Source organism: Eptatretus burgeri, chromosome 3 (assembly GCF_056783735.1).
Source record: "Eptatretus burgeri isolate ZD-2024b chromosome 3, Ebu_testis_v1, whole genome shotgun sequence".
In the NCBI taxonomy this organism is placed as follows: domain Eukaryota; kingdom Metazoa; phylum Chordata; class Myxini; order Myxiniformes; family Myxinidae; genus Eptatretus; species Eptatretus burgeri.
The window spans coordinates 58,324,982-58,341,204 of NC_140963.1; the positions used below are offsets into that span (position 1 = coordinate 58,324,982).

Here is a 16,223-nt window from a genome sequence, read left to right on the forward strand (position 1 = left end):
ACAAAGATGGAACTTTTTTTCCTAAATGCAAAACATTACGTTTGCCACAAACCCAACACAGCGCATGACCCAAAGAACACCATCCATACTGTGAAGCATGGTGGTGACAGCATCATGTTATGGGGATGTTTCTCATCAGCAGGGATTGGGGTACTTGTTGGGATGGATGGAGAAAAATGCAGAAAAAATCCTAGAGGAAAACCTGCTGCCCTCTGCAAGAAAGCTGAAATTGGGACAGAAGTTCACCTTTCAGCATGACAATGACATCTAGCACACAGCCAAAGCTACACTGGAGTGGCTAAGAAACAAAAAGATAAATGTCCTTGAGCAGCCCAGTCAGAACCCCGATCTACTTTAAATTCAATTGAAAATCTGTGGCATGACTTGATTGCTGTCCATCAATGCTCCCCACACAACTTGACTGAGCTTGAACAGTTTTGTGCAGAAGAAAGGGCAAATATTGTGCAGTCAAGATGTGCAAAGTTTGTAGAGACCTATCCCAACAGACTCACAGCTGTAATTACTGTCAAAGGTGCTTCCACCAAGTATTAACTCAAGGGGGGGGGGGTGAACACTAATCCAACCAAGATATTCTGGATTTGTATTTTTAATTGATTTTCTGAAATTTGTAGAATTTGTTTTTCATTTGAAAGTTGTGGGTTACAATGTGTAAATAAAGGTGGAAAAAGTCTGATTTAATCCAATTTAATTTCAGGTTATAAGGCAACAAAAGGTGAAAAATTTGAAAGGGGGCGTAGACTTTCTATAGGCACTTATGTAATTTATATACAGGGAACCATCTTTTCTTTACAATACTACGTTTATATTGACAAAGTATTTCACATATAATATTTGTTACTATTCTTTATGTATGACAGTTTATCTGAAATACTTGCTGCAATTGAAATGATATTTGTTTTGCATCAGGTACCACCTGGTTCCATTTGGGAACCATTCCTACCTAGAATCGCTCTTGGACAAGTCCAAGGTGAGGACACTTGAGGTTTTAGCATCAACAATATGATATCTGGAACTGGAGATAACAACTGCTCAAATGTGCAGTATGCAGTAATCAACGTTTGATGAAACCTACTTTCATTGGTGTTAATGCCACAAGCCAATCCCTTCTTAAAACTTGCTTAAGGGGAAAATTGTTATCCATTAGATTCCTGTGACATTGAAGCTATTTTCAAAATTCTAGCTGCTGATGATTTTTTTTCTGTCTAATTGGCACGTCAGTCATTCTACCTGTTAATTGTTGCTTCTTTCTAAAATGTCTTTCTCGAGGAGCATTGTCTCATGCAGTTGTGCAAAACAATAAATAAACTATTTGCAAAAAGAGTTGGGATTGCAATGTCTGCCTTCTGACCAATTGTGGATTTGTTGCCTTGTGTTGAAAAGTATGTATTTGGCTTTCACCTGACTTTTTTATTTTCTTCTTTCAGGAACTGCCCCTTTATGGTTCTGGGGGCTTTCGTTTTTTCTGGGACAGCAAGTTTGATCAAGCAATGGTTGCCTTTTTGGATTGCTTGCAGCAGTTCAAGGTTGAAGTGGAGAAAGGAGACACAGGATTCTGTCTCCCTTACAAGTGAGTAGATCTCTCATTCCTGCATCCATTTTGGACTGCTTGGAGTCCAAGATGGGATACAGGGAGGCAATGAACGGTGAAGATTCCAACCAGTTGTTTTTTGTTTTTTTTTCTATGCCAAGACTTTGTTATACTGTCACAAGTCCCACTAATTTATCTAATTTAATTTACTTTTAAACATATCAGTTTGACTCTCGCAACAAATTCAGGAAGATTGTTTTGATCATAATGTTTTGTGGAAGGGCGGTGTGGGGTGTGGTTGAGGCAGTCCATAGCTGGAATGTGCAAATAATAGCTTTGTCCATGTGCCCGAGTAGGTTTGATTTATATATGCAACGGGGATCTGTGAGAGGCAAGTTGTATGATAAAATGTGCACCGAGGAGATAGTGATTGTAAACCTTAGGGAAGTTTATGGTAAGGTTTATGGTAAGGAGGACCTGTAGGCACAAAGGGACCAGAAAGGCAATTCATTCACTGCATTTGGAAAGTGCAGTTCCGTACAAGTGCAGTGCGCTTCGAAAGCCACACTGCACTTGTATGGCACGATTACAACATGGGCTGCTTGACCAATGACTGCAGTCCAGGGCAGTATAGTAATCTGCAGAGGGCCCGTGTTGGAGGCAGAATGCTTTTGCAGGATCTCTGTGGCGCGATGGCCAATTACGGGTCCAGCTGGATACTGGAAGGTGTGTCCAAATGGCTTAAAAGCCATGCACGCGTCGTCTTCGAGATCAAGAGAATGTACCAGATCAGACCTGTCGTCTCTTGCTTCATCATCGCTCACTTTGTGCAGACCACTCAAGAGACCATGGATGCCATCGCCCCTTGTTTCCAATCCTGTGCCGCACCAGCCTGCACGGTGCCATCGCCGTGGAGCTAAGACCAGCTTGTGCTGGCCTCGTCTTCGCCTGTTTGTCCTCTTCATTATGTGTGTGATTGGTGCCATAGCTGGAGTTGGGTTTCATTTGTATTATAAATACATGTGCTGCCATATGCGGTTTACAATCACGACCTCCTCGGTGCATGTTTTATCATACAATTTCCCTCTGACAGATTCCTGTTAAAAGTGTAAATCTAACCTACTCGAATACATAGACCAAGCTATTCTAAACACATTCTAGCTATGGACCCTTCCCCCACCCTTCCACGTATTAATACAAGGTCTGATCGAGAGGTTCTGTGACTTAATTTATTCTATACTATAGGCACAGTATACTATATCTTCTTCTTTCAGCTGCTCCCGTTCGGGGTCACCACAGCGGATCATCCGTTATGATCCGCATACTGATTTGGCATAGGTTTTACGCCGGATGCCCTTCCTACCGCAACCCTGGTCGCCTCTTACGACACAGGGCTAAGGATTGGGTTTCGCCATGATTCCGGGCTGCCCTACACCCTCTCATAGCGCGGCCCAGCTAAGCGATCCTCCAACCCAAGCCTCCGAGTAGCCGGATTACAAGCGCATGCCACTACGCCCGGTGCACAGTATACTATCTATATATATATATATATATATATATATATATATATATATATATATATATATATATATATATATATATATATATATATATATATGTGTGGCTATTAAACAACTGGTGTGGTTGGCAACACTTGCTGACATCAAATCTCTGACTCCACCATCCTGTCTCAGTCTTCAGTGACACGCTCTTTTGTGCAGACGTGTTTATTTTTTTGTCCCATTACAAAATGTCTGGCTTGTAGGCGTAACGGGTGTGCATCAAATTCTGTGTGAAACTCAGTTTGACAGCAACGGAAACATGAAATGTTAAAAACTGTATTTGGAGATGAAACTCTCAGCTGTTCAAAAACTTTTCAGTGGTTTGCTCAGTTTAAAAGTGGCCAGACTTCTGTCAATGATGATCCATGCTCCGGCCATCCATCAACCTTGCACATTGAGGAATCGGTCACTTGTGTTCGTGATTTGTGATAACGGACAAATGACAATTCGTAATGTGGCTGAAGAAGTTGGCATCTGGTTGGAAGTTGATTCCCCAAGCTGGAAAAAAGAGGATTAAATGAGTGGAGGTAAGCAATGATTGTGGATTTGGGGCGTTTTCACCAGAAGGGGGTTGATAATGGACTGTGTGCACCCTTCAGAAACAAACCTGAGAGGGACAAAACATGGAAAGAACAGAGGATGCAAGATAAGAAAGCAGGTGGTAGAAGACAGAGACAACCAACCTGTCTGCAATGGGAACGTTATAGGCCCATAGACTCAGCTTCATCGTGAAAGATTCCAATAATCTTGAAGACATTGGTTTCCATGGCATAAAGCTAAGCAATGAGTGAAGCAGCTGCACCAGCCCAGATGGGAGAGTTGTACTCCAAGCTTTGAATGAAGGCCTTGTGGGTGCATAGGAATTGAAGTTTTCCAAGGAAGGAGTTTGCATGATGGAGGAGGCCAAGTTTGAAATGTTGTTTGCTCAAGAAGGATCATGGCTGATTGTGGGACCCAGGAGCTTGAGTAACTGAATTTCCTCAAGAGGTTTGTTAAAGTCGATGGGGGGGGGGGGGGTTTGCCATGTGGTCCTTTTGGAGAGACAGAGTGAGAGAGTGAGATTTGTCTGGATTGAATGAAATTTTAAGTGTTTGACCAGCTTGTGATTTTGTCAAGGTCTGAAGATGGGGAAGAAGCTGCTGCCTGCCTGAAGGATGAGGGATGTCACAACAGAGGGTGGCGTTATCAGAAAATTAATAAAGTGGATATTCCAGATAATCGGATTGATTGTTGATGAAGACTGGGAATAGAACTGGGCCCAGATCACTGCCTTGGAGGACTTGAGCCTTAACAGAGAGAGGAGATGAAGAATGTATTCTGTTGAGATCCACACTTTGGCTACAAGAGTAGAGTAAGTCGGTTACCCAAGAGTGTAGTTGGTGTTGGATGCCATAGGCAGAGAGTTTGGAGAGCAAGGCTGGATGCCAGACAATCAAGAGCTTGAGATATGTCTTGAGAGACTGCACTGATCTCGTCTGGCAAATGAGCTGAGATTGCCTTCGTTCAGGTTGGCTTTCCACGAAGAGAAGGCAAGTTGTTTCAGAGCAACTACCTCACCGCAGAATTTAGTGTTCCATGGGTGGGAAGAAGGGTAGGATAACTGAAGATGAGATGAGATGGATCTGTGCATCAGAGAGAGTAGGTTTCTGTGGAAGAAGTTTCAGGCTGAGTTAACACCAGGGGCAATAGACATGGGAGACTAGTCCTGAAGTGAGATGGCTGCTTGCAGTCCCTGCCAATCTGCCTGAGTGGACTGCCAGATTAACCTGTGCTGAAGTTGCTCTCTGAGAATTGCCAGAGAGATGTTGACTCTTATAAGTATATAATCAGATGAACAAATTGGAGCAGAGCAGGAGACATTTGCTGGGAAGTTTGTCTTCATGCTAGGAAATTTGCCATTGGGAGAAATCTGGGTTGGAAAGTTCACAGATTGAGTCAGCCCCATGGAGTCACAGAAGTCTTTTGCTGAAGTGCCACGGCTGGTGAGAAGTTTTTGGACAGTGAAGGTGTTGTGCCCCACTAGTTCGTTCCACAACATTAGATGGTGAATCATTGGTTTTATTTGGCCATTCTGAAATGCCAGAAATGCAGTTTGATGGAAGTGGCCTGAAAAGTGGGTCTTATTTTGAGCTTGTTGCATCACAACAGTGCACCTGCACATTCAGCACTCTCCACACAAGAATCTTTGGCAAATCACAACATTCCACTGGTTTCCCACACACCATATTAACCATATTTGACACCAAATTACTTTTTTCTGTTCCACCGACTGAAACACACCCAGAAAGGAAAGATATTTCATGATGTAGCAACTATCATCCAAAATGTGACCTTGGAACTGAAAGCCATCCCAAAAGAAGAGTATGAGATGCTTCAAAAAATGGAAGGTCTGCTGGAATTGGTGTTCATTTAGGAGGAGACTACTTTGAAGGGGATAAATTTGATTAACTGTGCAGTCCTTTAGGTTTGTAAGAATACATTTAGTCCCAGAACATTTTGTTCTGACCTCGTATGTATGGAGTACTTTGACCTGTGCCAGTTCAGCTGTTTTGCACCACAATTGTTGTCAGCACATGCATCACACCGAGTGATTACAGAAACCAGATCTACACAACCTAATTGTACCGCTGGTGTTCCAATGTTTTATGATCATAATGGCTGAGAAAGATAGTGTTAAGTGTAAGGGTGGGGGTTGACGTATAAATTGTGCTAAGAATAGTATGGATCAGGTACTCGTAGGTTAGAATTACTCCTGTATTGGGGGTCTATCAAGGGTAAGCCATTGTAATATGTGCACTGATGGGGCAGAGATTGTAAACAATAAAGCAGAATAAGGTAAGGTTGTATCATGTAAAACCTACTGTTCAGGTAAAGCCCATTAGAGGACTAGTGAGCAACAAGGTGCCAGAAGGGCACATAAAATGGACAATAACACAGGCAGTTTGGCTAGACGACTTGTGAGCTGTCGAGCCCTAGTTAAGGGCGGAACACTTTCGAGGGACCCACCCAAAGGATGGCGCTGTACATAGACAGTGGGTGGCCCATTGTGCGACCAGCCACATGCCAGAAAGATAGTCCAGGTGAGGCATGAAAGCCATGTCCGCACATGCGCGTGACGTTTGGACCTCTGGAGAAACATCTCGGCTCTTTCGCGGCTTGTCAAAGGGACCAAGCAAGAGACGCGGACGCCATCTCCCACCATTGTGCCATCCTCTCATCTCCAGCCCTAACCGCAACTTCGCCCTGTGCCATGTCAGCCTGCACGACATCACTGTCCTGCAGCCACGACCAGCTCATGCCTGCACAAGTCCTCACCTGTTCTGTTCCCCCTTTGTGGTCCGAATCTAGTGTTGATGCCATTAGCAGATTTATTTATCTTGTAGGTAAGATTGTGTTTGTTTTCCCCTTTCATCCCCAGCTGTCTGTCGTCTGCTTCGTTTGTTCTGTTTTTTGCTTTTTTAAATTGTGTCTTGTCCATCCTTATCCCCATTTACAGAGTAAGCCCTAATCCTCATATACAGAGTAAGTTGTTTTGTTACATGTGACTGAGGAGGTAGCATATGTCATTTATAAGAAGAATAGTCAGGGTACAAGCCGGGAGGCGACGAGGTTCGAGGGATCGAAGGATCACTAGGATCGAAGCGCTGGTTCGAATTTTGCGTATTTCAGCCCCGACACTCTTGGTGATCAAATCTGGAAAAATGCTGCGGTTCAATTTTGTAGTAGTTATTAAACTCTATCCATGCACCGAATTTGAACGTTCCGCCGTCGACGGTTTCCGAGGTCAAGGTCACTTAACATATTCCCTGGTTCACCACCTTTCCGCTTTCGGAGGGCTGCCATTCGGAAACTATGAGAGATAGAGGAACGTTATGCTGTCGCGATAACTAGATGGGGATGCAAGGAATAGGCAGGAGTTGGTCCGGTCGCTCTACCTATCATAGAAGCCACGCTATGTCAGTTACCGTTTGGGTTCTTAAAACGCGGTTTTTCGGCCGCTGCATAGCAACGGGTGGTTGCTTAGCAACGAAACTCAAACACGCACACTCCCAGCTCATATGGCACCTGTTCGCCAAGTTTCATCGAAATCGGTTTGCTGGTTTGTGCTGTGGAGCCTCGCGTTGCAGACGCACACACACGCACGCACACACACACACACACACACACACACACACACACACACACACACACACACACACACACACACACACACACACACACACACACACACGGAAAACCCGACAATAACGGATATCTAGCGAATCCCAATAATTGTATATGGAAACCCCTCTTGTTTATGCATGGGGCAAGGTGAGGACTTTCCATCACAAAAGGCACATGGAAAAGCATCACATGTGCTTTAAAAGGACAGTCACAATCTTTCTAGCCGGTGTGTGCCAGCCCTGGCGGCGTAATGTGCTGTGGAGCCCGGAGGAGGCAGCAAACCTTTATTTGTATTGGGGCTGCCCCATGGGTTGGATGGCCTGGAGTAGGACTCCTCTCAGAAGGATGGAAGGATGGAAGGAGCTTGAGAAGGACTAGAGTGTGAAGAAGGAGCGCAAAAGGAGAGAACGGAGGACAGACCAAGTGAAGCTCGTAAATAAGGTCCGAGGAGCGTGGAGAAAGAAAGAGGCTCCATGAGGGCTGAGTCAAGACAGACACCCACTTTCAGAGTGGAACTTTTTGGAGAATATGTTAGCTCTTGGTATTGTTTGTCTGCTCGTCTTGCTCTGTTTTGTCATTGGCTCTGTTTCGTCGTCTCTCAGGGAGGACGGCTCTCAGAAACGGGGACACTGTTCCTGAGCTACACCATCGCCATGCACTCCACGCATCACCAAAGGAATTTCCTCGCCTGTAATTTTAATGTTTGTACAAGTACGATCTGTGGCGTCTAGTGTGGGTTACGATTTGCTCTTTATTTATTTCCTTGTATGTAAGTTTGCATATTCCTGTCTCCCTCTTTGTATGTTGATTCACATGGTTTGTTTCTGAACTGCTCATCCCGTCCAGCTTTTCCTCCATATTCTTTATAAATATACCTTTAAAAAGGAAAGAAACGTGTTTGATCCTTCTACCTCCTGTGCGTGTTTCCGTCGATTTTGGCTCATTGTGGCGACCTTGGGGAACGGTAGAGTAGAATAACTGAATGTGCAGTACAGGACTGTTTTGGAAATCTGCAGAGGCAGACAATACTTTCGGTGCTGAGGTATAACATGTTGTTGAGCCTCAGATGTAACGCATTTTAATTAACCCTTAATTATGAGAAACATTTCCCGCCTTCCTGCCTTTGCATGCAAGCAACCACCAAAGTCCGGTTATTTATTGGACAATCCTTTGGGGATCGTAAATGGTAATGAATGCAGTAACTTGTTATAAGAATGCAGTGCAAATTCGAAGATCGTTTCAGTCATTTGCGGAGGTCTTTTGACGTCTGCGTTAGTTGGGCCTTTGACGCGACAATATCTTGGATAATTGAACTTGAAAACCACTCATTGCAATTACATTGTCTTTGCGTAATGTAAATAAAATGAAAAAAAAATTCTGAAATTATTTGTATGATGCATTTGTAATTTTTTCTTTTTAATCACTCTTCCAACCCCCCTTTCCCCAACCCTTCTCCCCCCCAATTTCTCTTTTTCTCTCTTGGAAAAAAAAACCAAAACCAGAATGGACGTGGATAAGGGTCGCATTGAGGATACTGGGGGTACTGGGGGCTCGTACTCTATCAAGATACAGTTCAACTCTGAGGAGCAGTGGACAAAAGCCCTCAAGTTCATGCTCACCAACTTGAAGTGGGGTTTGGCCTGGGTTTCCTCTCAGTTCAACAAGTGAGACAAATATTGGTTCAAAGGTCACAATTGTGGCTCAACTCCACTATGCCTTGCAGGCACGTTGCCTCGTGACAAGAACTGCATCAATGCGCGTTCTATGACTGCACAGGATGCAGGTTAATTCCACCACTTGCACTTTTATTTTTGCGAATTTTGCTTTATTCCGTACTTGTGCAATGTGTTTAATGCTTCCCAGTTGACTTTCAGAGGTTTCCGAGAAATATCGGGCATGCGTTGAAAATGTGCAAAAGGAAATGCAATTATGTTTTTCAATGCTTTTGCCAATGATAAATAAAATGATTAAGTTCTTTATAAAAACAAAATTGGGGCTTTAACAAGGAGAAAGCACAGAGCTGGTGTTAAGAAAAGGCAAAAGAGAAAGCACAATGATGAAGAGAAAGATAGATTTCATTGTTCATGACACTGGAGGGATAATTTCCCGTGAGTTGTATTAATGAAAGGGTTAATACGTACTCGTTTACTGAAGGTCTCATGGGTATGCAAACACCTGAATCATGCTTTGGATGGAGTTGCTCAAGTGCAGCTTTGTATCCACATATTTCATATTTATTTTATTTTTGTCCTCACTCCTCTCCCCCACACTCCTCTTCAAAAAAAGTCCAGGAGCAATAGTTGCAGATGCCTCAGCCATAGCAGCAGTATGTGATGATGATGATGATGATTGCAAGACAGGTATGTGACATGGTCAGGAAGCTTCACACGTGCTTTTTGAACCATTGCAAAGTTGCATAAAGCATTCCAAAACCTCTACTGTACTCATTGCAGTGATGTTTCTGGAGTTGCAACAGATGGAAAACAAACTAAATGACCCCCGCACATCTCGCCAAGTTTAAATAACTGGCAACATTGCCAAAGAGCATTTATAGGAATTGCTATTGTACCACACTTTTCACTGATTGAAGCCAGATGGTTAGCGGGTACAGCTTAATTCAAAAGTGGGAAATAAAATGGAATTCCACGTAACCAAGGATTAATTGATAAATTAGTCACAGTACCTTCCATTGCTCCGAGTTTACTCCAATTACCACCACATATGGTGAGCTGCATGTAGCTGGGTCTTGCAATGCAGTACATTTGAAGAATCCTCTTCGATGTAAAGATGGGCTCCCAGTTTGCCAAGTTTGTGCACTTTTAGGGAATTCAAATTCCTTAATGTAGGTGGGCTTGAGGAACAACCATGTATACATGGCAGCAGCAGAAGGTTATTGGCCATGAAGGGAGGGTAGGAGGAGTGGTGTACACAGATTGGCTCTGTTATAAAATAAGTAGTCAAGTTGCACTTACATTTATTTAAACTGCAGACAGGACACTGTCCCATCAGTGTCCCCATGAATGAAAATCTCTTTGCCAGAAGGTTACATGTCGGTGTCGGTGGATAAGGTGCCAGTAGGTTCCCAAGATGAATGTTACCCCTTTGCTTCTCATAAATTCTTTTTGTTTAATTTTTTTTTAACTACAGATCGCACCTGAGAAGTAATTCGGCTTTTCTTGGTGCTCTTTGATTCGGCCCTGAGTCATTGGATTCCAAATGATCTCCAGCAATGACTTTATTGTTTCTTCGGTTGCTGTGGTGGTGGTTTTTCTTTTTCTTTTCTTCCTGCTATGATGGACACTGTTGATTCATTGCCATGTTTGGAAAGCAGATCAGTGGAGGGAGGTTGGATCAAATCTCAGTTGTGCCGCAAAGCAATGTAATTGTGATGCCACTCTCCTTCAACAAAAGTCTAACCAGGATCATGTAAACCAATGGTTTTTACATTACATACTAAATTCCAAGTGCTATTTTGTACATTACAGTGACCATATATTTATCTCGAGTAACCTTGTCAGCTCAGTTTATATTCACCATCAGTGGCAAGTATACCTCTTTGCGTTCCGGCACGGCTTCGGAATGTTACCAGTGTCTTTTCTTTGTACCGGTTTGATGCAATGCTGTTTGAGTCGGAATAACGAAATAAACTTTGATTCGTCTGACATTGAAATCGTGTCGTAAGATCTGGAATACTATAGTTAGCTCGTCTCCCGGGCAGCGAAGAGATAGGGTTTTGCAATCGTGTGTGTGCGTGCGGGCATGTCCAGGCCTTAACATTAAAAAAAATTATTATCTTTTTTTTTTTTTTTAACCCTTTGAGCTTTTGTCATAAAATTTTCAACAAACATTTATTTTAAGAATGTGCAGAACAGTAATTAATAAATTCTACACTTTTTTTTATTAATAGCTATTTTCATCAGGGTTTAGTTGGGTACAAAGCTGATTCGGATGGGTTTTGCATTTTGAGATGCTTTCTAGTTGTCATTGCAATAGTATGGCTGACAGAATGGCTTGGAAGTACACACACTCGCTTATAAGCAGTCTAGCTTGGGTTTGAATCCTGACCCAGAGCTATAAACTGTCATCCCAGTGTTTCACTGGCAGGTTCATCCATGTGTGTGTCATCGTTCGGATGGACGTTAAATTGAGCGTGCCATCTGCCACCATTAGTTGGTGGGTGTTAAAGATCCCATGGCCATGCTGTCCTTTGCGAAGATTAGGCGAGCTTTTGCCAGAACCCTGAACAAATTCCTGCCCTAACTACTGTTGGGAAGGCAAGCGCAAATGACCCAGCATAACCCTTGCCAAGAAACTGCTTTGACCGTGCTGGACCTGCCTTTGGGCAGAGCACTAGAATACAGACGGATTGCAATAGCAAGCCAATGTATATTGTTTTTTGAGAATATGGAATGAAAACTATTTGAATGATTATATAAGCTGTAGTATTAGCAGTGAAGTGATACGTGATATGTGTTGAGGCGAATATGATACAAATGGACTACGTCAAAACAGTCTGAGTGGTTTACTTCATATCACCATTAGTATACAGGAAAAGAGCAAACCGTATCTGGCACATGTATATGTGTGCATAACAGGAGTAATAATATAGTTCCTTAATATCACGGCATCTCCCCCCCCCCCCAATTTTGACATAAATATCCATATTCTCCCTGGTGTGTTATTTAAGATTAGGGTTGGGCATACAACCATACTTTTTTTGAAAGGAGTTTTTTATGGCCAAATTTCACGCTGATCACGAATCCGTTGAACTTTTTGACATAGGATGATGTCTTAGGTTGGTAAAATGCAAAAATTCAAAATGGCTGCCAAGTTTACCCACTTTTCAGGTAAAATTTGATAATTATGGCTAACAAGGGCATGTAATATTAGGGTTAGGCACACATCGACTTTTTCTCTGTTGTCCCGTAAAAAGGAATGTTTTTTTTTATGGCCATTTTTCACGCTGATCACGAATCCGTTGAAATTTTTGACCTCGGATTATGTCTTCGTAAGATCTGCCCTAAGTCCCTTATATATTACTCTGGATATATAATCCACAATTGTGGATTTATTAAATATATAATCCACAATTGTGGATTTATTAAATATATAATCCTCAATTGTGGATTTATTAAATATATAATCCTCAATTGTGGATTTATTAAATATATAATCCTCAATTGTGGATTTATTAAATATATAATCCTCAATTGTGGATTTATTAAATATATAATCCATAATTGTGAATTTATTAAATATATAATCCACAATTGTGGATTTATTAAATATATAATCCTGCGTTGGGAACTCTGAATCAAAAGGATGAGTTTTAATTACTTTCTTTCCTCCCCCCTTATCTTCGAGGAAATATATTATTGTTTCCCTACCATGAGCTGTCGTTTGAAAATGCTTAACGTCAAACAAGCAAGTCGAACATACTCTTTTATTTTTGATAATAATTTTTTATTTTACATTCTTTAAATGTGCTGTGATTTTACCGGGGTTTGAACCACCGACTTTCCAGGCTCAAGGAAGACGCTGGAGTAGTCTCTATAAGCATGACACCACCATGGCCGGTTGAAGCCGACTTTAACCTCTGGTCTCTGGAGCACGTGTCGTTACTTGTTCGTGCATTCCGGGTAGTTGGGTGAGTTCACAGACCGCTGTGTGTGTATTATTCAGGTACTGATGATGGTACTGACGGCGATCGACGCACTCTCCGCAGCTGAGACGGCCCAAGCATTCCACAGAGTACGCGCCCGTGCCCCCAACAGTTTCAAGGCGGCCCGCACTCGCTCGGTCCATTTCACGCCATTCCAGACCCGCCGACGTCTCTTCCTTCACAAACCCTTTTACTCTTCCTCCAAACACCTTCTTCCTGATACAGTCTCCCTACCTACCTTCGCTTGTTTGATTTATATGCTTCCCCTCTTTTTTTTTTCTTCATCTTTCCTAACTTTTTGATCTCGCTTCACTTCCCCGTCCTTGATTTCCCGCGTAAATGACACTGACAACATACAGTGTGAACAATCGTGCAGTGTCCAACCCACATCTCAATAATCCTTTTCAATGTTTTTGATTTGGTTATTTTTTTTTTGCTCGAAATTTTCTCCAAAGAAACTTTCGATTTATATTTTAAACAATGGCAGAACAAAAAATTCCCATTGAGAATGCGATCTACGCTAACAAGTTGGGTGTTGGGGGTCGAGGGGTGGCAGGGAAAGGAGGAGGGAGGGGTGAGGGTAGAGGAGACAGCTGTCCGACGCACAGCTTGGGGATGCAGCATCGATGAGGGTCATTAAGGTAATTGTTTCCGATAAGAAGATGAATAAGTTAAGTTGACAAGGTTCTCAGTAACTAGTAGTGATTAATTGGTCAGCAATGTTTACTTCAGAGGTGTGTTCAGTTACCAAGCAGCTTGCTACAGCGCTTGCCAAGCCATCCGTTCCTTAACAGTTTTGAATAGAGTGCTTGTTTGAGTGCTTAAGCCGCTTGGCGAGCGCTCTGCAAGTCACTTGGTAACTGAACATACCCCTGCGAGTTATCAATGAGCTCGAATGATCAGTGCGTGCGCCGTTCCTCGGATGGACGTTAAACCGGTTTCTGGATGTTAAAGATCCTCCGTTCTCCTTTGTGAAGAGGACCGGCACCGTGAACAAATTCAAAATTACCGCCCGAACCTACAAGGGGCACTGCAACCTCCCACTCACCACGGTACAGCCGCGCTTCCAGAAATGATGCAACCAGCGGCACGGGCTGCGTTCGAGGTGAACGAATGGATGCGATCAAAATAGTTTCTCATTGGAGGAAAGTTTTCGTCCAAAAGTTGGATTGCAGGAAAAACTCCATGGGCATGTGAGCAGTGCCGGATTTAGACTTGGGGAGGCCCAAAGCTGTATAAAGCTTGGAGGTCCCTTGTTAAACAAGCTGAAATGAGCTAAAATCCTTGTCCTCTTAATGATGACGTCATAAAAACGAATATGACGTCATTGTGATGTATCAGGTTTGCGATAAATTATCTGCTAATGCCCGGCTTAATTCCCACAAACAAAATTCAAACAGCTTGCCGAGTTTCGGAAATAATGGTATAGGCGATTTCCATTAGCGGCGATATTATGACATCAACTTTTTTTCTCGGAAGAATTTCCAAAATCGGAGATGGTTACTGCCTGCGCGTGGGCTTTCTGCATATACCTGGCAAGTTTCACGAAGATCCGATGCAAACTGGATTGTGAAACAAAAAATAGGAATGACGTCATAAAAATTGATATGACATCATAGTGATGTATCATATGTGCGGTAATTCATCTCTGCTAATGCCCTGTTCGATTCCCGCAAACTGAATTCAAAAAGCTTGCCTAGTTTCGGAGATAATTTTTTCGGCGATTTCCATTAACGGAGATATTTTGAAGTCATAACTTTTTTTTCTAGGAGGAATTTTCAAAATCGGAGATCATTACTGTCTGCGCAGGGTATTTTTACATATATACGCCAAGTTTCAGGAAGTTTCGATGAAAACTGTAGGCTGTGAAACAAAAAAGTCCACAAGAACAACAATGTGAGTAAGACTTAGAGATCCTCCATGAGGATCTAAAAATTACACCAGAAGGTCTCAGAAAAATTGAAAACATATATGCCTTTTAATTATTTAATAGCACGGCATTTAAAGTGAAAAATACAAATTATTTTCAAATGAATGCATTTACTGATTACATAATTATCATTTGATTGGCTTGATCTCTATCGTAGATAATAATATAGTATACCATGGAAACAATACTTAAATGTAATTTTAAAAATAATTTTCACATACATTAATATACATGGTGTCCCAAAAGTCTGGATCCATCGGCATTTTTCGTAATATACAATTTGATATTTTTATTTTTCGTTCAGATCCAAGATTGCTTCGAAACTAACAATAGAAGATCGAATTGAACCCATTCTCATGTACGCAAGACAGGATTCTTCACATGGAGGAGTTGCTGCCGAATTCAGTAGAAAGCATCCTGATAAGCATCCAATAACACATTCCACTGTTAAAGTGTTTAAACGTTTTAGGTTCAGAAATGTTTAACGTTCTTGTATTCAGCGTATAAACAAGTGTCACGAAGTCCAAGGCCGTCAATTTCATCATTTACTGTAATAAAACTTTAAAATAAAATTTTGCCTCTGGATCCAGACTTTTAGGACACCCTGTATATACAAAATGCTGACAAAATAACTAATCAGGATCACTTTTATTAAAATAAGTAAAAATTAACTTTTTTGCAAAATCAGAAAAATGATATCAGATACAACTTAAAACATCTTCTTTCTTGATTTCCCAAAAGCAAAATCATAAATTGTGTCCTCAAATGATATGCTACGCAGCTTATCGCTTTCTATGCACATGATGCTAAGTGCAGACAGTTTTTCTTGAGACATGGTTGCTCTCAGTTCATTTTTGATTCTCTTTAGCTGTGAAAATGACCTTCCTCCTGAACAATTTGTTACCAATCAGACATAAAAATAGTCATAATATTGCTTCCACATAAGGGAAAACTAAATGAATCTTGTCTTGGAAGATGATTTGATATGGATCTTTGTGGTAAATTTGTTCTTTTCCTGGATAATTCTGCTTGACATAAGCATGGAAGTGCCTCAGTTCACCGAGAAGGTGAATATCAACATAGTTTGGATACTCTTTCTTCAAAGTTTCTACTGCTCCACGTAGCTGTGCCTCTGAAGCTGCTAAATCAACTAAAAATGAAAATTTGTTTGCGGCATAATTGTAGACTGTTGCTGTTAGGACATCTATGATAGGAATGAAGGATTTCACTCGAAATTTGTCTCTTGGAGAAAGTTCTTCATCAGCATCAGGTGCAGCTCCATCGTTGGCTTGTTTTTTTTCTCACCCTCCTTGTTTTCTCTGCACACTTGTATTCTACATCAGGCAGTTTGGATTT

The 16,223-nt window shown here is 41.9% G+C and overlaps 1 protein-coding gene across 9 annotated transcripts in view; it reads left to right on the top strand.

Moving 5' to 3' along the window:
• BECN1 (beclin 1) overlaps positions 1-10,945 on the top strand; it is a 97,482-nt gene extending 86,537 nt beyond the window's left edge. For all 9 annotated transcript variants that reach the window (XM_085873567.1, XM_085873575.1, XM_085873574.1 and 6 more), the window contains 3 exons: positions 928-988; positions 1,446-1,588; positions 8,778-10,945. In XM_085873567.1, coding sequence (XP_085729693.1) covers positions 928-988; positions 1,446-1,588; positions 8,778-8,943 — 370 coding nt within the window. In that variant the 3' untranslated portion in view covers positions 8,944-10,945. The remainder of the gene's footprint in view (positions 1-927; positions 989-1,445; positions 1,589-8,777) is intronic.
• Positions 10,946-16,223: the final 5,278 nt, after the last annotated feature.